The 18355-nt window shown below is 41.9% G+C and overlaps 1 protein-coding gene across 4 annotated transcripts in view; it reads right to left on the bottom strand.

Moving 5' to 3' along the window:
- PAMR1 (peptidase domain containing associated with muscle regeneration 1) overlaps nucleotides 1–18355 on the bottom strand; it is a 181277-nt gene that overhangs the window by 56127 nt on the left and 106795 nt on the right. For all 4 annotated transcript variants that reach the window (XM_081538104.1, XM_081538105.1, XM_081538103.1 and 1 more), the window contains one exon: nucleotides 3516–3692. In XM_081538104.1, coding sequence (XP_081394230.1) covers nucleotides 3516–3692 — 177 coding nt within the window. The remainder of the gene's footprint in view (nucleotides 1–3515; nucleotides 3693–18355) is intronic.

An 18355-nucleotide genomic window follows, 5' to 3' on the forward strand; every position in this document is an offset into this window, starting at 1 on the left:
GAAAGAATGGTTGTCCATCATGATGACAGAAGGGATAGAAATTCTAAAACCAGGCAGAGTTCCTGCTTCTCACCTTTGAGACTGACAAAATTCCAAAATGACACATTCTGTTGCAAGACTTTGGGAAAAGAATACTCTCATGGATGGCTGCTGTGAACGCCAAATGCATGGAAGAGAATTTGGCAAAGGCTGGAAAAATGACATATGCACCTCCCTTTGACTCAGCAATCCTTCTTCCAGGATCTATCCCAGAGATATGTTGCAAAAATACTAGCTGATATATCCCTGAGGCTATTCACTACAGTAGTATTTATAACAGCAAAAAGCTAGAAACAATCCACATACTCATAAACTATGGTAATCCACAGTTTATGATGCACAATGCAGTTACATGCAACTGTAAGAAGAAGTGGAAAAAAATGGCTTTATACTGTCAGTGAGCGACTTCCAGCATACATTGTTAAGAGAGAAAAAAGCAAGGTAGTCAGCAGTGTTTATGGCACGCTGTCTTTTGTGCAAGAAGGGGAAAGACACATAAATGCATACACAGATTTGCTTATATTGTCAAATATAAACCTACCTACATATCAAGCAAGTAAGTTTCAAGTAGGTGGTATAACACCATAGATAAAAGAACTACAATTGACTTTAAAACATAGTATTTTGACTCTGTAACCTAATGAGATATATTCTAAGGTGAATAAAAACCATAAGCATCAGTGCTCTTATTACTAACACCTCTAATACTCTAGTGTGGCTTTGTACAAATTTAAGAAAAAGTGAGTAAGTAATTGGTTTAATATTATTAGGACACAGGATTTTCACCACGAAAGAAAAGACATACAAATACAAAATCCAAGAAGTTAATTAACAACCTTGGAATGTTACGTTTGAACTTGAGTAGCAGTAAAAACATTTTAAAAATGCACGTTTCCCAGTTCTAAACACTTAAGAAAACAAACAAAACCCTGTAGCAATGACAGTCCAACAGCAAGGAACGCCTCAGGTGACCAGATCATGGTCTCAGACCAGAGTTCCTTGAAGAAACGGCTGATTCCAGATCTGGGACAAAAAAACAGACAAGAAGAAATCAAGTCTTCAAAATCAGTGTGGTCATGCCAGAAGAACTCAGACGGACACAAAGGGGAACCCAGTATCATAATATGGGATGTGTGCATTAAAATAAATAATGACTGATGTGGATTAAACCACATAAATAAATAAAAATGCCTGAGTTCATAATGACACTCACACACACAGAGAAACCTCTTTGATCACCGATAGGGACTGCTGGAACATCAGTTCACTATTTTTGAAAACAAAATTTTTAAAAAGTCTTTCTCTAGCTCTTCCTTTCTGGGCACCCATATGGTTAATGTCGAAGAGCTCTTCACTACTCGGTTGGGAAGACCCTTCCTAGCATCAGTCAAGGTGGGTGCCTCCTGTATTGATGTAATAAGTTGTTGGGTGCAGCTATGGCAGATGTTGATGGCCTTCTATAAGATGCTATATGAAGCACACAACACTGCCTACGAAGTTTCCTTACTTACCCCATGACCTCATGCCATCTCAGAAAGCCAAAGCCACCCCCGCCCCTGCTGCCACAACAACAGTAATTGTTAGCCTTTTGAAAATATTGAAAGTTGTTCAGACTTCTGTACTTCTGCCAAGGACCCTTAGTCAGGAGACCCTGACTTAGCTCTCAGATTTTCCTTAGAAAATCTAGAGGCACTGCTCAACTATTTCTCTGCAAACCCTACTCACCATCAGGGAATTGGAACAGTGGGTTTCTTTTCTGGATCAACTGTGCAAGGGTCACACTGAAGTCATTTCTATTTTAAAGCTCAGCATTACTCTCTTCCAAGAAGGAAAATGGTTTAGATATAACACCTGTATACTTGAGCCCTGTTTTCTCTCCTCTTCTGTAACTTTCCTCAAAAGAATGTTCCTGGTAGTAATGAGCATCATCCTCTGCGTTTGTAAAAGAAGGGGTGAGGCAGAAATGAGAGAAGTTCCCAAAGCCTATTTTTGACATCCTTTTAGTCTTCAGTGTAAGGAAAGTGTATTTGAAATTCTCTACATCCTCTGTTTGATCAGGCCTAGAAGGGAAAAGGACTCACAAGGCAGCAGATATGAAAGCACCAAGAAACCATTCAGTGAGTTGCTCATCACACAAGAAACACATTAAGAGTGAAACTCAGTGTCCACACTGCTCTTGGCAGACAGGCACGTCAGCGAAGAAGGAAAACACTGTCTCCTCTATGGTGGGGGCCAGGGAAGTGGGGGCTTGGGGGAAGGCAAGTCTAGCTTGATGTAAAGGCAAAGGAATGGGCACCATGACCTGGGAAGGCCCCGTCTCATCCCAGGATGCTCTCATATCACGGGGCGGGGTGGTGGTGCATGCGTGCTCAGTAGTGTCCAATTCTTTGTGACCCCGTGAACTGTAGCCCACCGAGCTCCTCTGTCCATGGGATTTTCCTGGCAAGAAAACATACTACTGGGACCAGTTCCCAAATATCTCTCTCCCAAATGCCCAAGAATCATCCTTGACTTGCTCTGCTCTTCCCTTCCCTTCCAAACAACTCCAAACTGCCATCAGCTCCACTCTCTAATCGCTCTCGGATCCCTCCACCTCTCCCCATCCACAGGGTTTCTGTTCCTCAAGGTCTCCATTATGCTTCCCCTACCTCTAATCGTGCCCTTCCTCCAATCTTTTCTCCATACTGTGGCTGAAAAGAAAATCAGCTTTCACTTCTTTACTAAAAGATCTCCAAGTGTTACATAAAATATCTTCAGGATACAGCTTAAACATCATAGTACAGCCTGCAGAGCCCTTCAGCATCTCATGCCTGTTCTCTCCTTAATCTTTTATCTCTTTCCATCTTCCTCATCATACACACACACACACACACACACACACACCCCCTCCAACAAGACTGAGCTACTTGCAGTTCCCTAAACCATGCTTTCTCTTGCCACAGAGCCTTAGCACAAGCTATCCTCTATGGCCTGTCTTCTCTACTAGATTCCCTTCATGCTCTTCAGTTTGCTGCTTCCACCTTCAGCATGCATATCACCTCCTCTAATAAGTCACCTACCCTCATCCCCACCCAGGCTCCCATGGCACCCATGTTCTCTATCACAGCACCTCCCATGATACATTACAGCTACCTATTTACTCTTCCATCTCCCCCACCAGGCTGCAAGTTCTAGAAATGCCAGGAATGTCTCTTTTTCTAAAGCACTGTGTTCCCAGTACTTGCCATAGTATACAGGGGCTGCTCAGTCTGTTTGTTCAATGAATGAATACGTAGATGAATCCACAGCTTTGTAAGTTTGGCACTGAAAAGGGCACTAACTCCTCCAATCCCTCTGCCTGTAGTTAGAGTGGGTGGAGTTATGCCACTATTAATCATCATGGCATCACAACCTGTCAGAATTCAAGGGTTCTGCCTGCTTCCATCAGTGACCTCAGAAAACACGGAGGTGACCGAGGTCTCCCAGCGCACACTCACCTGGGTGAATCAGGCAGGAGTCACATTCATTTTCCTCGTTCCTGCAGCACGGGATGGTATAACCCACCACTTCCTTCTTTCCAGGGCACTCACATTTAATCTGATCGTATTCACAGCACTCCCGACACATGATGTTCCACTCGGCTCCAGGGCAGGCTTCATTAATGACTGTGTACTCTGAAACAGAACGCAGTAAGTGAGGATGGAGGGCCTGGCAGGAAGAGGCAAGACCCAGAAGTACTCTACTGCCAAGAAGCACCTTGCCCTACGACCATCCAGTGGGGGACAGGTGAAATTTGTTATTTCAAATTTCAAAGGTGCTATTCATTTTTATTTTTAATAAAAAAGAAATCATGTTTTATCAATATAGAATCTAAGTGGATTAACACACATACACATAAATAACAAAAAGCATACATTTCCTGAGTGTCTATGTTTATTTCTATTTTTGCTAGGGTATATCAGACCACTGCTTACAGCTACACAGGTTGCGCACTGCACAATTCCAGAAGGAACCATCCAACTGCAATACTGTACAGCACAGTCCAGGCATTTGGGCCATCAAAAGGGTCTGGTGACCACGCTCTAGGCTAGGTCTACCAAGTACAAGGCTGAATGCCAAGTAGAGACCATGTCATTTCCTCCAAACTTGGCTCCTAGATTTTGCAGCAAGCCATTTTTATGGTATCTTCAAAGCTAAAACCAGCAGAAAAGACAAGTATCTTAATTAGTATGTTTGGGAGAATTTCAATGTTTTACAAGAGTGAACTCATTGGCAGGACTTCATTCAATCCCCCAATACAACTGAGTGTTCTTTCCCATGAGAAAACAGTACTCCTTTCTGGATAGAATTTCTCTCTTTTTTCCTAAAATATGTCTTAGGTAAATGAAAAAGAAAAACCATCTGGCAAAAACTGTAAGAGTAATCAGTTGGAGGTTGCCCAGAGGAATCCAGGCTAAGAAACAGACCTCAGTTTGATTTCCTCTTCCTCCTGCCTCAACTCTCTAGTTCTAAAAAATTTTGCACTAAGATGATGATTGAAGCAGAAATAGGTCAGATATTTGAGGAAGAAAGTGAATCTGGCTTCCCTGTGAAGACTTCCCTAAAAACCCCAGGCCAGGGTCCTCATCAAACTTTGTAGACCCATGTAAACCAACTCTAAAATCTGTTGTGGCTTCTAACCTCTTAAATTTCATAGCTTAGTTTTCTGTTTTCCTTCCCCAAATTTGGAAGTCTGACAAAGGGCAGATCATTCTTAATTTGCCAAGTAGAGCCATATAGAAAAACTCTCACCATTTTCTCTCAGCCTCCGGTCATAAGAACATTCTAGCATCATAGAAAGGAACCACTTGCATGATAAAGGATAGTTTCTTAGAATGAATACATGCAGCTTTATGAAAAAAAATCCTCATTTCTTTTCCACAAACACTGGTAGGGCAGCAAAGATCCTCATACTGGCATTTGGGAACAACTGGCATCGATCATTATGATATTGTCACCACTGGAATTTTGTTTCCTGAACTAGTCTGTGAGCTCCTCTAGGACAGACACTAAAACTTACTTAGCTGAGCTTCTCATGTTTCTGATTTTGGTGGGATGAAGTGAATACTTTTTAAAATCTAGAAGAGAGCTTAATGGTTAAAAGTGAAGGAAAGTAGAAGAAAACATAAGAGTAAGTCTCCATGATCCTAGACTTGGTATGATTTTGGATTCTTAGGCATTACACAAAAAAACAACAAAAGATAAACAGATAAATCAGATTCATCGAAACTAAAAACTTTGGTGCAACAAAGTGCATTCTTAAGTGAAAGGACAACTTAAAAATGGGGGGAAATTTTGCAAATCATATATCTGATAAGGATTTAATATCCAAAATATATAAAAGACCCCTTCAACTCAACCACAAAAAACCAAACAACCCAATTTAAAAATGGGCAAATGACATGAATAGACATTTCTCCAAAGAAAATATACAAACGGCCAATAAACACATGAAACGATGCTCAATATCACAAGTCACAAAGCCACAACAAGATAATACCTTACGCATACTAGCATGGCTATAATTCAAAAAAAAAAAAAAAAAGGAAAATAACAAGAGTTGACAAAGATGTAGAGAAACTGGAATTCTCGAATATTGCTCATGGGATTGTAAAATGGTGCAGCTTCTGTGGAAACGAATTTGACAGTTCCTTCAAAAGCTAAACATTGAATTAACATGCAGTTCAGTAATTCTACTCCTAGGTATACACCCCCAAAATCAAAATTAGAGACTGAATCGGATATTTGCAGCATTATTCACAACAGACCAAGGGTAGAAACAACCCAAGTTCCACCAAGAGATGAGTGAATAAGCAAGAAGTGGTATATGCACACAGTATTCTGGATGTGGAATATTGTTCAGCCACGAAAAGGAACAAGATGTTGATGATACAAACTATGATACGGACAAACCTTGCAAACATACTAAGAGGCCAGACACAAAAGGGTAAATATTGTGCCACCAAATTGTATGCTTCAAATGGCTAATGTAGCAAATTTTGTGTTATTTTTATTATACTTTTCCTGTTAAAAATAGTGAGAGAAATCAAAATGTTTAAAGGCTTAAGCATCAGAGTCAGACAGATCCGGGTTTGGAATTCCACCTCTGCTACTTGCGGGGTGTATGATCCTGGCTAAGTTAGTTTCCTCACTCAGTCTCAGTTTACCGTCCAATGAAATGAATTCGTTTTATAAAACTCAGGAGCTAGCTGAAAGGACTAGATAAGACAATGTATATAAACAGTTTAACATAGTGCTTAGTATATAATGAACATTCAGTAGTTATCAGCTTAAGAAGAAAGATACTATAACTCCATATTTCTCAAGGATCTCATTTTTTGAATACACCACATATCAACCCCTTACATAAAATGTTTCTGTTGTTTCCAACTGCATTTGGAGCAAACCTTAAATGCTCTGGTATGGTTCCCAAGGCTTTTGAGAGTTGCTCTCTCCTGAGTCCTACAGCCTTTCCTTGGTGACTATTTCCACCTTCTACTTCTCAAAGCCACAAAGGTCTTGCTCATCCTAGGGCCTTCACACTTGCTTTCCTCACTGCCTCTATCAAAGCACTGGGCTTCGGTGGAAACGACACCTGTTGAGAACGGTCCTTACTGACTTTCTCATCTGAAGTTTGTGCCTCTGCTCATCCTTCCATAGTATTCTCTATCAGAGCATCCCAGTTGCTTGCTTTCGCAGCCTTTACCACAATGTATAATCCGTTTCTGTGTTTCCGCTGACTGGTATGTAATCTGTCTCCCTCACATGACCATAAGCTGGCAGGAACCTCACCTGATTTGTCCACCATAGATAGGGACAGGCCTGGCATGCAAGAAACACTGGATAAATCCCTCTTGAATGAATCAGCCTCCACTCTAGAGCTTCAACTGTCAAGGATTTTCATCAAGTGGGTCCAGCTCAGAGTGATGAGCCAGGAGAGCTTGTTCTGCTCAATAATTTGCTGATATCAAACAGGGGCAGTTTCCCTCCCATGATGAAGGGTGTAGAACAACTGGCCCAGGTTATCTAACTTGGGTCCCAATTCCTTGGCGCCAGCCCCCGCCTTGTCCAGCCGTATGATTTCTCAACTCTGAATATCTGACATGCCTGTTGGGTGTGGCTCATGTCTTACCCCTCCCTTTGCTCATCTGAGGGCAAGTACTCCATCTTTCCAGGTTTTCTAAGAATTTACAAATATTGATGACTCCTGGGGGACACTGACAGAATAAAAATTACTTGCAACTTTTGTAAGTCTTGTACTTAAATGTGGAAAGCCAAGCAAGGTTTGCTCCACTGCAGTAGAGGGTGGAGCCTGTTTTTCCTAAAGCAGCAGGCTAGTCCAGCCATGGAATACTACGGGCCTCCCTTTACCCAAGAAATTAATTCCCTAAAATGCCTTCACTGGCATTTCTCTTTATTTCAATGAACAAGTCCACCTCTGCCCTCCCTAGCACATACATTAATTTTATAGGTACGGTCCAGAATATTGTATCATCTTAGCCAAAGGGAATGACCCCAGGGAAGTCCATTTCTATACTGTCTGCCAAGTCAGCCAGCTGGCTCCTTCCCAAGCAGTCTGTCTGGAAGACAGAAAAACAGCCCCAAAGATGTCCATATCTTAACCTCCAGGACCAATGAAAATGTGACCTCCCATGACAAAAGGAATTTTGCCAATGTGACAAATATAAGGATCCTGAAATGGAGAGAGAATGGGGGCTTGTCCAGGTAGGGCAAATGTAATCTCAAGGATCTTTATAAACGGGAGGCAGGAGGGTCAGAGTCAGAATAGAGGTGTGACAACAGCAGCACTAGACAGATCAGAGTGCTTTCGAGATGTAAGAAGGGACCACAACTGAAAGAACACAGGCAGCCTGCAGAAGCTGGATGGGGAAAGGATCCAAAGAACGCAGGCCTGCCATCACCCTGATTTTGGCCTCCTAAGGCTCACTGCAGACCACTGAGCTCCAGAACTGTACAAAAATACAACTGCACGGTTTTAAGTCACTAAGTTTGTGGTAATGTTACATCATCCACAGGGAACTTAACACACTGTGTCTTCTCAAAAGAAAGGTTAGCCCATGGCCAGTCATTTAACCACTCTGGTCCTCAGTTATCCCACTGAGCACAGTGCCAAGACTGTGGGTGAACTGATGAGTTCATTCTTTCATCCCACAAGTGTTTACTGAGCGTCCGCCACATCCCAGGTAGGAGGCTGAGCGCTGGGATACAATGGAGAGGAGAACAGACACCATCCCCATGGAGTTTCATAGAGGAGCAGATGTTGGATGAACTCATAGCTTCATAGAGGAGTAGACTTTGGATAAAGGACCTCACAAACACAGAAACACTCACTGTGACGAGGAAACACAGAACGCGGACGGAACAAACGGACGGTCATGGAGGGATATTAGCACCACATCTACAGGGGTACAGGGTTCAGTTCAGTTCAGTTCAGTCGCTCAGTTGTGTCCGACTCTTTGCGACCCCATGAATCACAGCATGCCAGGCCTTCCTGTCCATCACCAACTCCCAGAGTCTACCCAAACCCATGTCCATCGAGTCGGTGATGCCATCCAACCATCTCATCCTCTGTCGTCCCCTTCTCCTCCTGCCCCCAATCCTACCCAGAATTAGGGTCTTTTCCAATGAGTCAACCCTTTGCATGAGGTGGCCAAAGTATTGGAGTTTCAGCTTCAACATCAGTCCTTCCAATGAACACCCAGGATTGATCTCTTTTGGGATGGATTGATTGGATCTCCTTGCAGTCCAAGGGACTCTCAAGAGTCTTCTCCAACACCACAGTTCAAAAGCATCAATTCTTCGGCGCTCAGCTTTCTTCACCGTCCAACTCTCACATCCATGCATGACCACTGGAAAAACCATAGCCTTGACTAGACGGACTTTTATTGGCAAAGTAATGTCTCTGCTTTTCAATATGCCATCTAGGTTGACCATAACCTTCCTTCCAAGCAGTAAGCGTCTTTTAATTTCATGGCTGCAATCACCATCAGCAGTGATTTTGGAGCCCCAAAAAATAAAGTCTGACACTGTTTCCACTGTTTCCCCATCTATTTCCCATGAAGTGATGGGACCAGATGCCATGATCTTAGTTTTCTGAACGTTGAGCTTTAAGCCTACTTTTTCAGGGTTAAGGCGGGTTAAATAAAATAACAAATAAAAGTCTATCATTTGCCAAGATAAGATCACTTCCCAGGAATATGGAAGTGAAGGAGGAGGAGACAGTGTTAATGGTGTTATTGACTCAGCCCCTCTGGTCTGGTAAGTCCATCACCCTTACTTCTCACCTGGCTAGAAAAGAGACAGGAAAGTGCCCCAAAACATATATGTAAGAAATAAACAGGTAAATTTATTAAGAAATATTGTATGAGAAATATTTAAAGTTGATCACCTGAAGAGATCTGAAAGTACAATAAGCAGACAAAAACAATCTCCTGGACTTTTCCTCCTCCATTTGTGACAAAGGACACACTGGTCATTTGGCTTCAGATCTCCTGGAGGAGGAAATGGCAACCTACTCCAGTATTCCTGCCTTGAAAATTTCATGGACAGAGGATTCTGATGGGCTACAGTCCACAGGATCGCAAAGAGCAACTGAGCACGCATGCACACACGTACAAATTTCAGGGAATTCCAATATGAGGCTAAAAGTTACAAAAACTAGGATGTAAAGAAAGATCAACAGTGGAAAAGCAACTGAAGGTTTTCCTGCATGTATGCTAAAGCATTTTAATATTTGTTTAGCTAAAGTGCTTTTATATTGTTCATGCAATTTAATTTTAAAAATGATCCAGCAAAATGGGTAATATTTTCTTATAAGTTAAAATGAGTTACTCTGACCTTTTCACTTTATCAGTGAGGAAAAGAGCTAAGTAGAAAATAAGCAAAGAGAAACCCCAAAGACATTTTTTTAGGGAATTCTGAGAAGAAAGGGAGGCCTGCAGAATCTCAGGGTTAGGGAGGACGTGAGCAAGCCTGCTGCTGAGGGCAAAATAGGCAGGACAACCTCCAGTTTTTTGGGCTGCTGTATGTGAACAAAGGTTACTTTGCCGTCCACATTTAAGAACAAAGCCTTATTTGTTGTCTAACCTAGGGATCAGTAAATGGTTTTTATAAAGAGGCAGATACATTTTTCTTGGCATTTTAAATTTATCTTTTTAATTTTTTATTAATTTTTGTTGGAGGATAGTTGCTTTCCAATGTTGTGTTAGTTTGTGGGCCATATAGTCTCTGTGGCAACTACTCAATAGAAAATAACTACAGATAATATATAAACAGATGGGCATGACAGTGTTTCAGTGAAACTTAATTTACAAAAAAAAAAAAAGAACAGTCTTATTAAACCGCAAATGAGTTTTATCCTGCCAGTGCTTCCTAGGAAATAAGTACAAATTAAGCACCAAGAACTCACAGACCACCCACTCTGGAATCAACCAAGGCACCAAACAGTCAAGCACGTGCCCATAAACACATAGCAAAATTAAACTCACAAAGTTCCAGGCACATTATACATTCATTCATCTCAACTCTTCCATTGCGTAAAGTATTTATTTATTTTTTTATAAAACACTCTATGAAAAGTGAAAGTGTTAGTTGCTCAGTCATGTCAGACTCTTTGTGACCTCAGGGACTATAGCCCACTAGGCTCGTCTCTCCGTGGAATTCTATAGGCAAAAATACTGGAGTGGGTTGCCATTCCCTTCTCCAGGGGGGTCTTCGTACCCAGAGATTGAAACTGGGTCTCCTGCATTGCAAGCAGATTCTTTACCATCTGAGCCACCAGAGAAATCCATAAAAGACCCTATACTTTAATAAAAAAGATTTCTTGTGAAAGCATCAAAAAAAAAAAAATTATACATAAAGAAAAAGTATTCAGAAATAACTTATCCTTCAATTGTCATCTTTTAATTAATGTATATATTCACACATAGAAGCTAAAAGATGTGTACACAGTCTTCTTAACCTCTCAAAACTGGTAACCAATTATGCTTTTTGTTTTCTTTAGAAATTGCTTTATTTCTTTACTTCAGTCATGGACATTTTCTCGTGACCTTGAGTAGTCTTGAGAAGTGATTTTAAATTGCTGCATCGTTATTTTGTGTGGACAAGTGCTTCTCTTTCCTCTTTTTTAGGGTGAACATATATCAAGAGAGTTGCAGAGTATTGGGTTGGCCAAAAGTTCATAAAATCTTGTGGAAAAACGTGAACAAATTTTTTGGCCCACCCAATACTTTGGTATCATGGGCTTTGCCCAAGCTCTTCCTCAGCTCCCATGCTTGGGACAGCCCGCCTGAGTGGAGATTTCAGTTATAAGGGTCCAGCTCTGCTTTTTCCTGAATTCACATTGGAAAACATAAGACACTTAACTTCTCAGTTCTGTTTTATTCATGCAAATACCAAGGCAATGAGAAAAATGCTGGCTGATTGGCACAGGTTTGGCTTTTATTTCTTTTAAAATTTTATTGATTGATTTATTTTTGGTTGTGCGGGGTCTTCGTTGCTGCCCAGGCTTTTCTCTCGTTGGGGTGAGCAGGGGCCACACCCAGCTGCTGTGCACGGGCTTCTCATGGCGGTGGTCTCTCATGGCAGCACGGGCTCTAGGGCATGAGGGCTTCAGTAGTTGCGGCCCCCAGGTTCTAAAGCACAGGTTCAGTGGTTGCAGCACACGGGCTTAGTTGCTCCACAGCGTGTGGGATCTTCCCAGATCAGGGATTGAACCCATGTCTCCAGCATTGGCAGGCGGATTCCTTACCCCTGAGCCACCAGGGAAGCCCAGGTTCCGTTTGTATAGACGTGGTGAAAAAAATGAATGAATGCGTGAGAGGTTGGCTGTCCTCATGGCCTTCGGCATTATTTTCACAGCCTGGCAGCTAGCGTTAAGGCTCTCCAACACTGATAGATTTCTCCTGCTGACACGACGGAGAACACTTAATCCCTCAAACAACCAGGGCTTAACTCCACAGAAGGGCAGAGGGGCAATGGAGTCCCCGCAGCGTCATCTCTGAGTAGCATGGTTTCAACACCAGGTTACAAGGAAATAACTTGAGAGTAACTGTTAGGGAAAATCTGAAAACAGTCAGAGAATTCTTGATGAAAACCTGAGTCGGCCTGTTCCGTATATAACGTCAGTTGTCATACCAAAGGCCCAGGCTGAGGCCACCCCAGAAGGTGGCAGAGAAAGGTGCTTTCATCAAGGGCTCGCTCCTCCTTGACGTTGGAATAGCCTTTGTCTCCACCCAACCCCACAGCCCTCCCTCTAACCACATTGAATGAAAAGCTCTACTGAGCGTTTTGCTGTCCTTCAAGTTATAAACCTAAGACCAGAGGGAGAAAAAAAGATGTAGGAATCAGAGTCCTACACTTAGGCAGCTTGGGCTGCCCTCTCATCCCGACCCACTCCTCCGCCTCCTCTCAGGCTCTCTGAACTCCCCGCATTGATTTCTAACACAGCACATTCCTAACCACCTGAAGGTCTGACCGCCCACTCCATGGGGCTGATGTCAGATGCCAGGCAAATCCCAGACGGAAATGCTGTGAGTCAGGGGCGATGGAACGGTTGCTAGGGCTCTCGATGACTCAGTGCCTCCTCCTGAGACTTTGGAAACCAGCCCACCACCAAGAGACTCTCAGTCCCAGCCTGGCTGGATTCCCACCCTGGCTGGATTCCCACCCTCAGTTGACCTTGGTCTTCCCCTTCTCACAGCTCCTCTTGGTAATAAGATAATGATAGTTGGAAAGTCAACACTTTCATCACCCCCTTTGGGTATCAGGAGAAATAAATCTTTTAATAGACTCCCTAGAAATCTAGTTTGCAGGCATTAGTACATTGGGGAGGAAAGGGAAGCAAAAATCAATTTGTCACTTTCTTCCCCTCTTCATCCTTTATTAAGCTCCACTCTGTCACGTCTCATTCATTGCCCCTCTCCCTGGGTCCCAGCCCCCACAAGAATGTATCTGAGCCTTTGAAACAAAGCAGTTCACTGAATCCTCAGAGCCACCCCTCAAAGTAAGTATCATTTTCTTCATTTAACAGATGAGGACACTCAGGAACAGAAAGGTAAATAAATTGTCCTAGGTGGCACAGCTTTCAGGTGAAGATGCCAGCTCTTTCTAGGGCCAAAGTCTTATTCTTTTCAACACACTACTTTGATTCTAGAGAGTTCACAACTTTGACTTTACAGATCAAGAATGCATCATTGGTGAAGTGAACACACTTGGGAAGCAGATTACTCAGATTTTAATACTGAATCTGCCTCTCATTTATGCTGCTGGACAATCACAAACAAGACATCTTGCTGTGGCATTTTCCCTGAATCTCAAGAGAATGGATGTAGATTGATGGGGTTGTTAATGTCACTGCAGTTAAAGAGGCAATGAGCATGAAGTGCCTTGTAAGAAAAATTGCAAGTTTGTTGAGACATTACCACTATTTTCTGTAGAATTAAAACACATCAACAGATAAAGAAGATACAGTGCATATATACATTAGAATATTACTCAGCCATAAAAAAGAATGAAATAATGCCATTTGCAGCAACATGGATGGACCTAGAAATTTTTATACTAAGTGAAGTAAGTCAGACAGAGAAAGAAAAAAATATATATCACTTATTTGTTGAATCAAATAAAAAATGATACAAATGAAGTTTTCTTACAGAACAGAAACAGACTCCCAGATCTGGAAATCAAATCTATGGTTACCAAAGAGGAAACATGGAGGGGAGTGATAAATTAGGAGACTGGGATTAATGTATACACACTACTATACATAACACAGATAATTAACAAGGGCTTACTGTACAGCACAAGGAACTCCACTCAGCGTTCTGTAATAACCTATATGGGAAAAGATCTGAAAAAGAATGTATATATATATATATATATATATATATCTGACTCACTTTGCTGTACATTCTAATATACTCTAATGAAGTATAGTTGATTTACAATATTGTGTTAGTTTCAGGTTGTAAATCAACTGTATTCTAAAAAAATTTTTTTAAAAGCCATCACACGTATGGCTCAGATACAGATGGCTAAGGGAACAAAAGGGGTGAGTAAGTGTCTCCGCCAGAGGCCCACACATACATGGCATTTTCAAGCAGTCTGTTCTTGTTTCTATCATGGCATTCTGAGTTCCTCCCCCTTGCTTTTAGATTTCCTAATCTTTTCTCTCTAATACCTCCTCTTCAGACACCTATTTAAATAGGACATACCTCACCTCCTGCTGCTTCTCTTCTAGGAATAGAAATTCTATGTCTATAGCCAAAGGGAATAAAACCCAAACTCAAGCATCTTGGAAGGGTCCCAAGTTGCCATTATCCTCAACAACTGTGCTAGAAATCCCTAGCACAGAAGGACAGCTGCTTCTGGGTTATTTCCAACACTGGAATATGAGCTGAATAGATCTTATTTTTTTAATTAGCATTGACTACTAAAAATTTTTAATAATGCATCTAAAAGTACTTGGCAACGGAACTCAGCAAATATTGTATCAAGCAAAGCATTAGAATGTATAAATTAAGAAACAATAAAACTTGGGAATTCCCTGACAGTCCAGTGGTTAGGACTCTGAGCATTCACTGCAGAAGATGCAGGTTCAATCCCTTGTCAGGTAACTAAGATCCCAGAAGCTCCGTGACACAGACAAAAATATATAAATATTTTTAAAAAGTAATACAAGAAAAAATATTTCCTTAAGAAAACAATAAAACTTATGCTTACCCTAAAAATCTAATCTGGAGTTCCTCAGATATAAGAATTCTACAAACAATCCCACCTGTTCCCCAATCCTTCACATGTTTAAAACCTTCTTTCTGAGCCAGAGTCTGCCAGGGCTCTATGGGGGCCTTGGTCAACCACATCTATCCCTTTGCCAGGAGCCTCCAGAGTCAGTGTTACTGTCTTCACGTTCAGGTTCACTGATGCCAAGCAGAAGCCAGATTTTCCTTCTACCAAAGGCAAATGGCCAAGAGCAGATGTCAGGCTGAGAGGGTGATGCATTTATAATGGTATGTCCTATGGTTCACTAAGCCCTAAGCTGGCAGTGGTTTCATGCAGGCTAGTCCTCATTATAGCTGCCTCCCCCAGCTCTACAAGCTTGAACAAGATGAAGGGGAACTTCTTTTGGCTTGAGGATTCCTGGCTGGCTCTACCCTTGAATCACAACAGGTGGCCATGGGCACCATCTCATGTTTGGGAGACATCACTGACCCAGAATCACCCACTCTGCAAGACACCAGCCCCTCAAACCGTTGCAAAAATCCAGCACATGGACAAACTTAGGCATGTGGCAGGAATTTCACCCTAAGGTTGGAAGGCAGATGCGTGATAAAAGCAAGAGGAGAAAACAAGTCTCAGAGAAATAAACATACGGTGAATCTTCAGGAATTTCTTTTTTTCTGACACAGTCACAGATGACTAGGATAGGACTGTGCACCAAGGTGAAGTGAGCCTGAAAAGGACCATGTAAATTCCAGTCTACTAAAGATAGAATACCCAATACTTCTCCTTCTTAATTCCTTCTGTGCTAGTGGGAAAAATATTAGAAAAGAGAGGAGCAGAAGATGACTTTAATTTCCTGAGTACTCCTTTTTGCAAAGCATTATACTGCATAGGCTATCTCTCTCTCTCTTTTTTTTGGTCGTGCCATGCGGCATGCAGGATCTTAGTTCCCCAACCAGGGGTCGAACCCTCACCCCCTGCAGTGGAAGCTCAGTCTTAACCACTGGACCACCTAGAGACTGTCACACTGTGTGAAGTAAGCCAGACAGAGAAAGACAAATATCATATGATATCACTTAAATGTAGAATCTAAAAACAAGGTTACAAATGAACTTAGCTACAAAATAGAGTTACAGATGTAGAAAATAAACTTATGGCCACTGAAGGGTAAGGAGGAGGGAGGGTAAATTGGAAGAGAGGGATAAATCAAAGATTGGGATTGACACATAGACACCACTATCTATAAAACAGATAACTAAAAAGGGCCTACTCTGTATCACAGGGAACTCTAGTCAGTACTCTGTAATGGCCTATGTGGGAAAAGAATCTAAAAAAGAGTGGAGATATATATATGTATAGCAGATTCATTTTGCTGTACACCTGAAGCTAACACATTATTAATCAACTATACTTGGTTTTCTCTTTCTGACTTAACTTCACTCTGTATGACAGACTCTAGGTTCATCTACATCACTACAAATGACCCAATTTTATTCCTTTTTATGGCCCAGTACTATTCCAGAAGCTGCTGTATAGCACAGGGAGCTCAGCTCAGTGCTCTGTGATGACCTAGAGGGGTGGGATAGGGAAGATGGAGGGAGGCTCAAGAGGGACGGGACATAAGCATACATATAGCTGATTCATGCTGTTATACAGCAGAAACTAACACAACATTGTAAACCAATTATACTCCAATTGAAAATAAATAAATAAAATAATAATAATAAATAAACTATATCCCAATGATAATTTAAAAATAAACAGGTTATCTCATTTGTGTGTGTTAGTCGCTCAGTCACGCCCAACTCTTTGCAATGCCATGGACTGTAACCCTCCAGGTTCCTCTGTCCATGGAATTCTCCAGGCAGGAATACTTGAGTGGGTTGCCGTTCCCTTCTCAAACTCAAATAAAGACACTATTATTCTCAGCGTACAGGTTGAAAGGTGGTAAGGCCACATGAAAGAGGTTAAGTAATTTTCCAAGAAAAGAGCCATAAATGATGGAGGCAGGATTCAAACTCTGTCCCATGTTTTAACCATAATATTCTACACCCCATGTTTATACATACCCATCCATATATACACATAAGTGTATACATAACCATATCTATTTCCTAAAGGAAATCAATCCTGAATACTCATCAGAAGGACTGATGCTAAAGCTGAAGCTCCAATAGTTTGGCCACCTGATGCTCAGAGCTGACACATTGGAAAAGATCCTGATGCTGGGAAAGATTGAAGGCAGGAGGAGAAGGGGACAACAGATGATAAGATGGTTGAATGGTATCATCAACTCAATGGACGTGAGTTTGAGCAAACTCCAGGAGACAGTGAAGGACAAGGAAGCCTGGTGTGCTGCAGTCCATGGGGTTGCAAAGAGTCAGACACAACTGAGCAATTGAACAACAACAACCATTGCTATACTTTTATTTTTCTGTGTGCATGTATATTCAAACTTGAACACATCCATATTAAGATATCGGCATCAAAAATGAAATACATAAAATGGCCAGGAAGAGCTAAATCTTTGCTGAGAAGGTTATGGGTTGGGCAGAAAACCCTTAAAAGGAATAGCTGCTTCATTCCTTATCCATTGCCACTGTAGTCATCCAATCTGAAACAAGTCTGGGCAGAGACAGGAGGCAGGCAAAGCAAGGGCTAAAGGGGAAATCGTGTTGCATGACAACAAGAACAATATTTAGGAAAGGGAAGAATAAAGCTGTTCCCAGAAACAGCAAACAAGGGGTTGGTGAACAGCTCAAACTCACGTGCTGTCTCTGTGGGATACAGCACCAGTGTAAACAGCCCGGACCGCTTCCAGGTTGTAGAAATCAGCATCATGGTGCCTGAGCTATACCCAAACTAGCAGACAGGAGGACACATAAGAAAAGGTTGGAGGCAAACCAGCATGTGTGTTGAGGTGGAGGGAGGTTAACTGGTAATGAATGGACTTGGATCTTGAACTCAATTTCCCAAGAACTAGAAGGATGCTCAAATATTCTCCTCATTTTTGAAGGGGACACAGTGGAACCGTCACCAAGGTTACAACCTAGTGGGGAAGTCAAGTCACAGCTCTTATCGCTCCCTGGGACTGCCACATCACCACGTGCACCTTAATCAGAGTCACACCTCATTCTGCCCAATGATCCCAGGGCAATCACATTACTGTGAGCACCTCGTAGACCAGAAATAAGCTTTCTTGGTGAACTACGCAGGTCGACGCTGGTGAGGACTTTTATCACAACAGGGCCGGGATCACCTCTATGGTTCTTTCAACGTCTCAGCAAGTGTGAAGTGAGCAGGACAACAGACTTCCTGTCTGTCTTTCAGCAGAAGTCCAAAGAGACGCTCCAGTTTTGTAGATTTTCAATTCCCTTCTTACTTTGTCCTCCATAGTGGTGAGATATATATTCTTCAATGTTTTATTCATTATGGGCAAGAGACCCGAGTTTTCCCAACTGTATTCCATGGAGTGCTAAATCCACTGATGGTATAAGGTATGACATGAAAAGAGGTTCTGCAGCTGAACAACTTTTTAAATGCTAGTAACAGCTTG

The sequence above is a fragment of the Giraffa tippelskirchi genome, chromosome 11 (genome assembly GCF_054371585.1).
Source record: "Giraffa tippelskirchi isolate mGirTip1 chromosome 11, T2T-mGirTip1v1.2.pri, whole genome shotgun sequence".
Lineage (NCBI taxonomy): Eukaryota > Metazoa > Chordata > Mammalia > Artiodactyla > Giraffidae > Giraffa > Giraffa tippelskirchi.